Source organism: Lissotriton vulgaris, chromosome 1_1 (assembly GCF_964263255.1).
Source record: "Lissotriton vulgaris chromosome 1_1, aLisVul1.2, whole genome shotgun sequence".
NCBI classification, from domain to species: domain Eukaryota; kingdom Metazoa; phylum Chordata; class Amphibia; order Caudata; family Salamandridae; genus Lissotriton; species Lissotriton vulgaris.
In genome coordinates this window covers 507954004-507967029 of record NC_141685.1, presented here as the reverse complement: position 1 = coordinate 507967029, position 13026 = coordinate 507954004, and the positions used below count along the sequence as shown (strand labels likewise).

Below are 13026 nucleotides of genomic sequence, written 5' to 3'. Positions count from 1 at the left end.
TATCCCGCGGCCCCCTAAGGCAAGTCGTTAAAACGACTTGCATGCGGAACAAATGCGTGCTAAAGACACATTTGTTTAAATTTCGGAGTTCCTAAGGCATGCGTGAAGAACATATGCAGAATTCTGTCATACATTCATTCTGAGTGTGCAAGCTTGTCGAAGTTTGATTAATGAAACTTGAGAAGGCTTATTTGTCGCACTATGAATGCATCTACCATAACATAGATACATACACCGATGGTTACGCGGAAGATACACTGAAGAAACCAGATGTTTTAACTGCAAACTCCAGGAGACCTACAAAACATTAATATGTAGGTGAATATAACACAGAGGAGGCAATATACTAACCAGTGACAGACACAAAAACGTGCGCGACAACCATGTTTTGCTCTGTCCCGGTGAAAGCCACAAACTTTCTAACACAAGCCTACACATTAGTGAAACCTGCCCCATAACATGAAGGTGTGCAAGAGGCAATTGAAATCTGGTAGAGGGTGAATGTGAGAACAAGAAAGCGGTTTTGCAAAAATACCCAAAGTCTATAGATAAAATGAAAGCTGGGGACCTGTGATTGATGCAAGACAGGCCCCTAGTGAGAAGTGGAATCTGTATTGTTTGGTTTTAGCTATTTTTGTGTTGTAAATTGTGGGATAATTATTGTTATTGTCCTGAAGAAGGTGGCTAAAAGTGGAAGCTCATCGAAACGTGCCAACCCTCCTATAGTTACAAACTCTGCTTCGATTTGCTGATGAAATAGATGTCACTATGAGATTGTATCATGCATCGAGGATAATGTGCTGAGCAGGGTGGTACTTACAAAATAGACAATAGTTTAGTATCTTATGTGTTTCTCTTGGTCTAACTTTGTTTTACAATATTTATGTGATTTGTTTTGCGTATTTTTTTATATTTCACTGTACACCAATGTGTTTACTGATATTATGGTGATTTGCACTTTGGGATCACTCGCATTCTTGTTTTTTACCCAGAAAACAATGGTCTATTTTTGTGATATACCTTATTGAATTTGCAAAGGGTTCCATATTGTTGTTGTACTATTATGTTTGGGGCTTTTGAGTGAGTTACGTGAAGATTTGGGTGAAGAGAGATTGAGGTGTATGAGGTTTATTTTCCAAAAGGGGAATTGATTTGACTGTTGCATAACCGTGCCCTGTCCATGTGGCTTGTGATTTGACATGGGGATGTGGTGCTGGACGCGGTCCAGGCACGGACATGCTTAAAGGGGCTTGCTTTTCGTTTGCGAGCTGCACAAACACACTGCCGCCAATATTAAGTAGGTCCTGAAAGGGGGAGGAGCACAGGGGCGGGACTAAAGGTAGTCGGGAAGAATAGGTAGCAAAAAGAGGTGGGAGGAAGATGCAGGAGAGCAGGTAAGGCACGGGGAAGGCGTGAAGAGGAACAGCGCGGAAGAGGGTTGAGGGCTGGGGAAAGATGGTGGTACAAGGTAAGGCACATAGTAAAGTGGCAAAAGGAAACGAGGAGCAAAGTAAAAAGGCACAAAGAAAAGAGCCACAAAGAAAAGGGACACAAAGCAAAGGCAGAGCGTGGAAAAAAAGAGGTTAAGCAAAGTAAACAAATGAAGAGGCCAAGTAATAGAAACAAGTGAGAGAAAGAGAGGAAAGCTAAGGCAAAGAGTGAGAGAAAAAGTCAAATCAAAGGCAAAGAGTGAGAGAAAGAGGCAAAGGCAGAGTGTGTGTGGAGGGGAAAAGGAGCGTGAAAGAGAGAGGGAGAGAGAAAGCGAGAGAGAGAGAAAGAGAGAGAGAGAGAGAGAGAGAGAGAGAGAGAGAGAGAGAGAGAGAGAGAGAGAGAGAAACACAATGAGGCACGGAGAGCCAACCGTTCAACTGTGCTTATTTAGGTAGAGGACTTTGCTGTCTATTGTAAAAATACTGTGTTAACAGCACATTGAAAAACATTAATATTTCCAAGGAAGGCGCTATTAAATCATTCAAAGTATGTAAAAAATCTTCTATAACAATTGTTATATTGATAATCTTGCATATTTCTTCTATCTATTCAGCCTCTGTGCCCTTTTACAGGTCATTACAATTGTGTATGTTTTCATTTCAGCTCTGTGTTTCCAAGTGCCCTGATAGGTTTGCAACCTATATTGATATGCAAAGAAACAGGTACAACACAAGCTACTGGGAATATTATAGGCAGTTCTGTAAACCTGGATTTAATAATCCGTCGAAGGTAAGTGTGATCAATGTTGATCAATAGTTTACCAATTTGTGTAAAATTCCTACAGGTTTCATTCTGAGATAGGTTCTGACAAACTTTCGCTGTTGAAGGGGAAGGGAAGGGACTTGTAGAGAAGGTTAAAAATCTTGACATTTTGCAATATGACAACCAGGGAACAACTTTCCTGGTCAATTGACCATATACAGGGCCTTATTTATGAAAACTATCACATTGCTGCGTGAAAACAGTGATGCAACAGGTTTCAGTGCGCCCTCCTTGCGACATGATGGATGCGTCATATTTACTGTATGACGCATCATGTCGCGAGGAGTCTCCGTTGTTCTGGGTCAAAGTCTGATAAAGGAAAAAAAAGGACGTGTCTCTAAAAAAGAATGCAACCCCCCCGCCCGCTCAAATTAAGAACAGCCCAAGCACAGCTTTTGCTCTATTTGCGCCTTCCTGATATATCTTCCTTATAGACATATCATTAGGAAACCAAAAAGCAACCAGCTGCTCACCTTCCAAATTCCAAATGGTTATGTGTTTTTTCCTAGCGATTAACATCGAAGGTACCGCACCATGCCACCGTGTTGTGCTGAAGTTTGGTTACTCACAGCTCAATCAATCAATCTATCTATCTATCTATCTATCTATCTATCTATCTATCTATCTATCTATCTATCTATCTATCTATCTATCTATCTATCTATGTTTGAGAACCGTTCAATTTTGTACACCCTCCCAAAAATAGTCTGTCATACCCACTTTATAATGTATATAACTTTCCATATAACTTAAAATTCAGTCTTGGTGTATTTATTTACTGTTATTTCCCATTGAGTTGTACTCTGCATTCTGCCTATGTGATTGCTTTCGTTCCGTGATTCTATATCATACGTTTTGTTTTATTGTTTCTTAATCCTAGAAGCAGGATCACTGGTATATTATTTGTGCACTGCAAGTAATAACACGCCATGAATCCAATCCCTTAACCTCATAATTATTTTAAAAAAAACAACCTTAGAATATATCGTAGGGTTAAAAGGAAACCGGGTAAAACCGTTTATTAAAACATGTAAACAATCAACACAGAAATATATAAGCCATACACTGTCAGCAATTCGTTTATTTCTGGAAATTAAAGTTGCGTTTGTGAACATGTGAGCTTTCTAGTCCTGCTGCCCCATCTACTGGTCATAATGTTAAAGACACATATGATACATTTTATACATTATCACTGTCCTATCACATTTCCCCTAAACACGACCGAGTTCTTAATTTTGCTTCATTCCATCACAGACTAGAGAACTGCCTGTAACTATTTTGTGTTTCCATTCTTCTCAGAGCCAGTCACCTCTCAATTTCGAAATCAAATATGTTTTTCAACATAACCAATTGCAAAAAATTATGAGGAATCCGAAGAGCTCCCAAATATTTGCAGCAAAATGAAGAGTCCTCCCACAATTCATATAATTCTTTTCAATGGCCCTGAAATGTGCTAAAATCTTGTATGACAGTGGCCATATTATATCCCTAGCTAGTGTTTATAATGATGAGGCAGAAACGGTGTGCGTTGTTAATTTAAAAAGGAAGTGATTTTTTGGGTTAAAACATGTCATCCTCAAATGTGTGTAATCTCTTTCTGGGATTATTTGCAAGCCTTTACAGCAACTTAAAGTGTAAAAAACACTTGGAAGTGGGAAGAGACAAGCATACTCTTCTCTTTGTACTTTCGCATAGTTTTTACTCAGAATGCTTTAAAAACAACAACGGATCATGTTATTAACATTTATGTCTTGATCTGTTTTAAAAGTTAGAAATCTCGGAGTCATTTTCGACACTAAGCTGTCGTTCATACACCACGCTAATTCAGTAGTCCCCTCAGCTTTCTATATAATTAAAATCATAAAGAAACTTCTACCATACCTCCCACCCACTGCTGCAAAACACTAATCAGCACACTTGTCATGTACAAAGTGGACTACTGCAACAGCCTATTCATTAATGCACAGGAAAGAGTTCTTAACAAACTCCAACTGGTACAAAACGCAGCAGCCAGGCTCCTGACAGGCACTCCCAAATTTAAACCCATCTCCAAAGTGGTCCGCCGCCTCCACTGGCTGCCTGTCAGAAGCAGAGCCAAGTTTAAGGCTCTTTGCATCGCATACAAGGCCATTCATTCCATCAGACCTGACCTTCACAAACATTCCCTCCGTCCGTACAATCCCCCCAGACAACTGCGTTCCTCTACCGCAAACCTGCTAATTGTCCCCCGTACAGAAAAAGCCTCATTGGGTGACAGATCCTTTATGTGTGCGACCACTAAACTCTTGAACAAACTTCCCCCCAACATCAAGACAAGCCCTAACCTGCTTACCTTCAGGAGACAGATAAAGACATGGCTTTTCAACCAATAAACGTGCTACGTTAACCTTCTTTGGTCTAGTCCTCAGCGCTGAGACACCTACGGATAGTTGCGCGCTTTATAAATCGAATAAACATAAACATTACAATATTATGCAGAGTTTTATATATGATCCCTTAAGAATTACACAATTGGAAACAAACATTGTAATGCTCCCTTTGAATCCTTTTCACATCTATCATGTTTATCTTTGCCTTTTCCGATAAGTGATGTTTGAATTCTGCAAATCACTTCGAATCCTGGAGCTCTCTCAAAGGAAAGCTACGTTAAAAAACTTGGGGGCACATGCATCAAGGTGTTTTGCGATTTTCAAAAATCTGCTGTTTGCGATCGCAAAATGGCCTTTCGCAATGCATGAAAGTTTTTGAGATTCGCAATTTAGGTAATCGCAATTTTTTGCGATTACCGAAATTGAGAATGCAAATAGTGAATCACACGTTGCGATTCCTAATGCATATACAAGAAGCCTTTCCTAAATGTGAATTGTGCATTTAGGAAACGCTAATTAGCATCAACTTCAAGTAGATGCTAATATGTGCATACTTTGAAAAATACACAAAACTGCATTTTTCAAAGTGCCATGTGGCGCACATAGGCATGTGTCTTACATGTGCACCAGCTTTTTATTAGGGGTGCCTCAGGGGGGCCTTAGGACCCTGGGCACCCTTGCCTTTGCATTGCCTAATTTGAGATTACTAATTAGGGAATCATAATTTTGGCAATGCAAGGCTATTCCCGCCTATGGGCCTTGAGGCCCCTAGGAAAGAATAGAGTCGCAATAGCAAATCGTGATTCCCTAATTGCGTTTGCAATTCTTAAGGAATCGCAATTAGAGAATTGCTATTTGCAGCCTGTTTTAATGCATTAGATTTTGCAATTACCAAATAACGATTTCTTAAAAATTGCTATTTAGTTATTCGCAAATGTATCTTTCCTGCATGTGCCCCTTGATCTCTCATGAAGAATCACATTGGTTCCTCTGTCTGATATATGACGTGACAAAATAATTCTGGATTACAACTTGCAGATCAGAAAAAACTATTTATGAATTGCATTTTATGTATTGTTAACCAGATATCCCAAACCAAAAACTATTATTCATAATATTTCCAAATTCAGCAAAATAATCTTCCAACCCCTCCTACTAAGGAGACTGAATCCTTCCAATCAGGTTGCAGGTCACATAACTATTTTTCCCCATTTTGTATAGCAGCAATGCTTGACAATCTAGCCTCCCATACCCAAATCAATCATAGCTCCTCTCGAGGTCATATTTCATACTTTCAACAACTGCTTGCTGTGTTGCAGCAGCTCCCACCATTTTTGACTGATCTCTGGTGCCTACCTTCAGACAGCAAAATTCATAGCATGTATCATTCACAACGTGTACGTCAGGTTATGCTGGCTACTTGGAGGATTAATAACACCTAACTGGAAGACTTGAAGTACATCCCATTTAATAATGGAAATCCAGACAATAAAAGCAACTCAAAGAACAGAACTATTCCTCTTGCCAAGCACCACAACTCTGGAGCCATCCCTTGGATAATGTAGTTTGCAATGACAGCTTGCTATTCTTATATTTTTACAGAAAGACATAATGACTCTTTGTTTCTCAAAAAGTATGTTGAATCCTTTTTCTTACTCCCTCTTCCTTACCCTCTTCAAATTCTCTCAGGTATGGTAGATATAATGTGCTTGGGACCGGCAAAATCCACTTTTAATCAATGATAGATCAAGTAAGAAGTCTATATTTGGTCTGTTCCCTAGCACAGGGTCAACTTGCCATGCCTTCATGAACATGTATACTCTTGGTATTCACTAGACATCCAATAAAGAGTATTATTATTTTAAGTTTCAACCGCAATTGCAGTTGCAAACTATTGATTAGTTACCAAACTACGAGTTGAGTAGGTAACTGATTTGCAGAAGGTAAATAGTTCCTGCTGGACAGCTTACCCTTTGGAAATGATTGTGGGTGGCCTTTAGGGAGTGGGCCGTAGTCTACGGGGTAAGTGCATGCTTATACATGTGTCTTCGCTGCCTGGTAGCATTTTCCTAAAGCAGCACCTGTCTATTTCAAGGACATGGCCTGATGTAAGAAATAGTTTTTCGGCAGGGAATGTGAACACAGGTAAGGAGCTCTGCTTTCCCATACAACTCTACATTATTTTGTAGGCAGCCATTTACAAGGGGTTGAAAATGCCTTTTGTCTAAATAAATATGCATTATGCTGATCTGGAAGGGTGCACTAAGCACAGTGCCTAGTCGACCTGGAACTACTATCCTAGTCCTGGGACATATACTTTAAGATGTGGTGACAGCTCACTGTTTTTCTGATTAATATTACTAAACAGATCCCGCTCAAGTAAAGTTCACCTTGAATTTAATGCCTACACCAACCACTGAAAACCCTGTGAGTGTGTCATGTGTGTATTGTGTGTAGGTGACTGTTAGAGGGACTCCATGGTTACTGTGACTGGTTGGTTGCAGAGACCAGTGGGATCGATTTTGGATAGCCGTGTGGAAAACCATAGCAGAAGATGAAAGGCTCTGGTAAGGTCACCTCAGATAGCAGTAGTGTATTGTTTATATTTTAGAGTAAAATGGTATAGCCACATACACTGAAGTGTAGGAGGATGGCACGAGGGCTGATTTAGAAATGCAGCAGTGACCTTTGTTAGCAAGGGTCAGCTGCTGATCCATTCCTGAGCATGGCTATTTGTTATAGTTGAGAAAGAAGCTCTCTTTAGTTGTGCAGAGGTTGTCTTCTAAGCAGGACATGCCCTGTTGTTTCTCCCCCAAGTGCTACTCAAGAAGGCAGATGGTGTCAATTTCTGAGTCTACACACTTCAGTGTATTAATGTCTTGATTACTCTAGTTTGAAGAGAGTATTAGACCAAGTGGTTTCAGCTGGCTGGGATGCATCGAAGCCAATCAGAAGCCACCATTCTAGATAGGATGAGTATGGTACTTGTGTCTGATAACCTGTGCTCACCCTTGGGTAGCTTGGCTCCGAGCAATCATACCTATCCTCAGGGCACAACCCCACCCTCGCAACACACTGTGTACACCACAAAAAGACTCCACCCTGTATGTATAAAACACTGGTCTTTGTACTGCACACACATTGAATTCAAACTGAGATACACATTGTATATATACTTTACAGTTATATGCAATTGTTGAACTTCCCCAGTGAGATGAAAATGAGATACACATTATATATACACTTTACAGTTATATGTAATTGTCGAACTTTCCCATTAGCAGCAGAACAACATGTTATTTAAAATCATTTTTGCGTGTCACAAAGTAATTTGTATTTATGTATAAATAGACAAACTACAAAACAAAAAAGAAAAATAATAAAATAATGTTTTGAATAAATTACATGACGTTTTCTTACTTATAGCATCCTTCTCTTAAAGTATTTGTGAAAAATTTAATTGAAAAAGTAATATAGGTCTATTCAGAGGTACCCCTCAGTTTTGTGACTCAGGAAGTTTGCAGGTTTACAAGTCTGAACATGTGTTTTTCCTTAGGCTGAGGTGTGAACTGCCATAGATCCCGACAGCCAGCTGTAGGTGCCCGCAAGTCACAACGAAACCCGCCAGACCGCGTCATGATGTTCTCTACAACAAAGTACATTGTGGCGTGGGTCCAGGGTGAGGGGTCTGGAGGTTAAAGACATTCTCAGTTCCTTGCACAGGTGCCCAATAACCTTTTGACAAAATACATTCTGGAGTACAAGCTAGCACAGGTCCCCTGTTTGCAAGTTCAATTCCCTCGGACTCAGCCAGTTTCCCCCAATACTCCTTGAACTCCTCCTGTCCCAGTACCTCAGGTGGGCTGCTGATCATTCAGAGTACACTTCTCTGCACAGTGTGATGACAGTGTATGCCAGGATGGTGCTTGTCCCAACCGACAATCACTTCCACCAAATTCCCCTGCACCCTGCAGGGTCATTATGATCTCATGGAAATGGGGAGATCCTTTTTGTCCCTGGGATCTCATGGACATGAGGCCAGCAAACCGGTCCTTGGAGAGTACTTAGAGACCTGGGCCACTTCGGCCAGCACTTAGCCGCTGGCCAGCAATGTCCAGGCCAAATCCACCAAGTGATAGTCCACTTCCTGAAGCACGACAAGCTCCTGGCCACCACAAGTCTGCAGATAATCTAGATGCAGTCCCTCCTGCCCTAATGATTGCTCTTGTTGATGTCCTATTGTCAAACCAGTGTAGTATGGTTCCAAATACAAAAGTGTCTCTACTTTCGGAGGCCACCACCCCAGTAGTTATACCCCCAGTGGCCATTGAAAATACTATCAGTTCCAAAGGCCACTTTTGAAATGGACAATGTTGTCCTCTCTGCCATCCTACCCTGGGAAATTAGATCAGTATCTTTAGTGGGGCCAGGATCCTGCCCCTTGGAATGCAGGTGCCAATTCCACCCTCACTTAACTGTCCCAGAGAGGCCCCTCAAAGTCTGCAGTTTTCCTTGAGCCCCTAGTTTATGGCATTCAATCAGGAATGCACAGATGTAGCTGTCCTCCTCAGAACCCAGATGTGAAATGGAGACAGCCACAGTGAACCATGAGCATCAGAATGTACACTTTCCCAAAGTGACATTTCTACACCGTTAATGTCAGATCCACTCACACTACCGGAGAGGATTCACCATTACAAACTCATCAGTATCAAACACTACACTGCTACTATTCTGAACGTAGGAGATACTGCTCAACAACCTTTCCCTACATTTCCCCACGCTAATCCAATGCAAGAAACAGGCCCCATCATACCAAACAAACCACCCAGTGCCAGTGATGATCCTTGCATGTAACACACATGTGCATATGCCCTACCTCTTCCCAACACTGCACCCTTTCACCAGGGAGAACTACGATATAGCGAGAGACGAGAGACATGCGGAACCTTGGCACATAGCTTTTTAAATGCCAAGCTGAGTAGCAGTAACCTCCGCACGTAGGCCCCACCAGGGAAAACTTGTGGCATGATCAATGAGCTACCTCTGTGGATGGCACAAACAGTGCTGCAGGCCCACGGACGAGCATTCAAGGTACTTGCCCTGTTGTGCATGTCTTACCTGTAGACAAGGGCCTTACAGCTAACTCGAATCAGCTAATCATGTATACACCAATCATCACTATGCATATGATGAGCATATCGCTTTGGCAATGAATAACAGTGTCAAAAGCGCTCAAAGTACTAAGCCAACAACAACAAGGTCCAAACATGAGGTTGACAGCCAAAATGGTCCGAGGAGATTACGCTAAAAGATGCCTGGTCTAATAGAGAGCATCAACACTTCCTGCTATGAGAGCCAGATCATACTCAAAAGAAAGTGCTTGTGAAATGGAACTGCTCCAAACTGGTTAGAGAACACTGACAATGGGATTCACCTGTCCGATAAATGACTTTCAGAGTAGGACCCCCACTATGTTATGTTATATTCTGCACATTTGTAGAGGACTCTATCACTTGGGAGGGAATCCTGTCACTTAAGCAGGGGCAACCTGGTCTAGCCTAGGGCTAGGCCAGTGAGACCTATTCGAAAAGCCACATCTTCAGCTTCTTGTGGAATTCTAGACTGGAAAAGGTGGCTCTGATGTGCAGCAGAAGCTGGTTCCAGGCTTTAGTAGTAATGCAGGAGAAGGCCTGGATCTAGATCTGCGGATGTGGGTGATGTGTTCAAGCAGGAGTCCTGCTGAGCACGGGTATTTGGTGGGTTTGTGGAACGTGATCTGGTTGTTGAGGCATATGTTGCATAAAGCTTTAAAGGTGGGTAAGATGAGTTTGAAAAGATCTTGTGTATGGAAAGGAAATGGACTTCCCTGAGGTGTGCGTTGATGTGTGTGGAAGTTGGTAGGTTGAATGTGATCTTGGTTGCTGAGTTCTGTATGGTTTTGGAGATGCCTAGTTAGTTTTGTGCTGATTCCAGCATACAGGTTTCTGTAGCTAATTTGCTTGTGATGATGCCTTGTGTAATGGTTCTGAGAGTGCTATTGGGGAGTCATTTAAAGATTTTCTTCAGCATTTTCAGGTTGGGGAAGCAGTAGGCGATTACTGCATTGACATGAATGGTCAATGTGAGATGGTTGTCAATATCTATACTGAGAAAATTTGCGTGGGTGGTGGGGGTGGTACCGTGTGCTGCTGGCCAGGTGGAGTAACATAGTGGTGATTTCTTGCTGAAAATCACAACTTATGTATTGTTGATGTTCAGTTTGAGGTAGTTGGTTTTTATCAAGTCAGCAACTTTGGTCATGATGGCAGCGAACTTGGCCCAGGTATTAGGCCATTTTTCTGAGAGGGAGAGTAACAGCTGTGTGTCATCGGCGTAGGACAGGAGGTTGATACCATAGGCACAAATTATGCTGGCGAGTGGGATCATGTAAGTTTCAAAGAGTGTCAGGCTAGGTGATGAGCCTTGCGATACTCCACAGATAAGGTTGTGGGTGTCTGAGCAGGCCAAGCTTAATGACTTGTGTTGGACTTGGCCCTTTTTGCAGGGTCCTCCCTGAACTCTTTGCCTTCCTCCTATATTTGTTCTGACCTGTTGTTGGCTGTTTTATGACTCTGGGCACGTTACCACTGCTGATCAGTGATAAAGTGCATATGCTCGCCCTATTGTAGATTGATGTATGGATTAGTGACTCCATGATTGGCTGATTTGGTTTACTTGTCAGGCCCTAGTTCAGTGCACTGAGTATTCCCAGGACTTGTAAACCAAATGCTGCTGGTGGGCTTGCAGCACTGGTTGTGCCACCCACAGAAGCAGCCTGTAAAAGTGTGTCTCAGGTGTGCCATTGCAGAGCCTGTGTGCAGTCTGGTACTGCCATGTTGACTGGGCAAGTGCACCCACTTACCAGTCCCTAAACCTTCCCTTCTCTTCATATCAGACACACTTATGGTAGGCCCAAGGGCAGGGTGCATTGTAAGTATAAGGCAGGACTAGCCCTGATGTGTGTGGCATGTCCTAATAGTGAATTACAGCCATTTTCGTTTTTCACTATTGCAAGGCTACCTATTCCCCATAGACCAGAATGGGCAGTTAGATTATTACATTTTATGATCCTAACTGACTCAGGGAACTAGATAGAAATTCGAGTTTAGTATGCCTGAACTTAGAATGATAAAATACATCTTTTAGTGAAGTTGGTTTTTACGTTCTGTGTTTGAAAATACCACTTTTAGAAAGTAGGTATTTTCTTGTTTAACTATCCAAGCCTGCCTCTGCTAGGTTGTGTATTCTTTGTCTGGAGTTTGAGTGACAGGGGCTGGGGGATTCCAGGAGACAGGGTGAGTCAGCACAGGGCTGAATAGAGAGATCTGCATGTAGCTCGGTGGGAGGAGTTGCACCTGGGACCTGAATAGGGCTGTGCCTGCCTTCCACAATGCCGGCTCCACCTCCTGTGGTGCATCTGATGTCTCTGCCCTGCACTGTTAAAGAAGAGGAGTCATGTAAACAGAGTGCTCCAGAACTGGTTTGGACTAGGCAAAGACCCCTCTGCCCTCAAAGGACAAAGGATTTTGGGGTATAAGTATTGGGATCCTGATCCCAAGAATTTAGATCATTTTTGGACAACAAGAAGAAACCTTTGCTGAGGAGAGGAACCTGAAGATTTTGAGGAGAGACTATCCCTAAGCTGAAGTACTGCTTGGGGGATTGGCCTGCAGTGGTTGCCTGACTGCCAAAGAAAGGAGAAAGGACTTTGTGTGCTTTATTCAACTTGTAAGGATCTCCAAGGGCTTGAGAGAAGAGCTTGCCCTCTGCTGAAGTCTCAGGGACAACAGACTTCAACACCAAGCTCCCCCAGAGTTCTTTGGAAGTGCCTGCTGGTGTTTTAGGGCCTTCTGAGGAACTGCTTGTCCCAAGGAGCTGGAAGTGCGACTCAAGAGGGAGAAGCGTATCGCCGTGGCAGCCGCTGCCGTCGCTTCGTGGATGTCGCCGCTGTAGCTGACGCATTGCACCTCATCTCAAGAAACGTCTGCAACCCTGAAGAAGCGTGTCGCCGTTGCAGCTGCTACCGTCGCATCGTGGATGTTGCCGCTGTAGCTGACACACTGTACCGCATCAAGAGAAGCGTCTCGCAACAAGGAAGAAGTGCGTCGCCATCGCAGTTGCTGCCGTCGCATCACTGAGTAAGGATGTTGCCGATGTAGCTGTCACATTGCACCGCATCACAAGAAGCGCCTCGCATCCACAGAGAAGAGTGCCGCCATCAGAGCTGCTGTTGTCGCATCACTGAACAAGAGTGTCACCGCTGCAGTTGTCGCATCGAGTGAAAGCATCTTGCATCGTCGGAGAAGAGTGTCTCAACAAATTGCTGTTGTCGCATTACTGAACAAGGGTGTCACCGCTGCAG

At 42.8% G+C, this 13026-nt stretch overlaps 1 protein-coding gene across 7 annotated transcripts in view; it reads left to right on the top strand.

Moving 5' to 3' along the window:
- The window catches only part of SLC44A5 (solute carrier family 44 member 5), a 776473-nt gene that overhangs the window by 551042 nt on the left and 212405 nt on the right, over positions 1–13026 (top strand). For all 7 annotated transcript variants that reach the window (XM_086953881.1, XM_086953880.1, XM_086953875.1 and 4 more), the window contains exon 6: positions 2095–2220. In XM_086953881.1, the coding sequence (XP_086810007.1) occupies positions 2095–2220 (126 nt within the window). The remainder of the gene's footprint in view (positions 1–2094; positions 2221–13026) is intronic.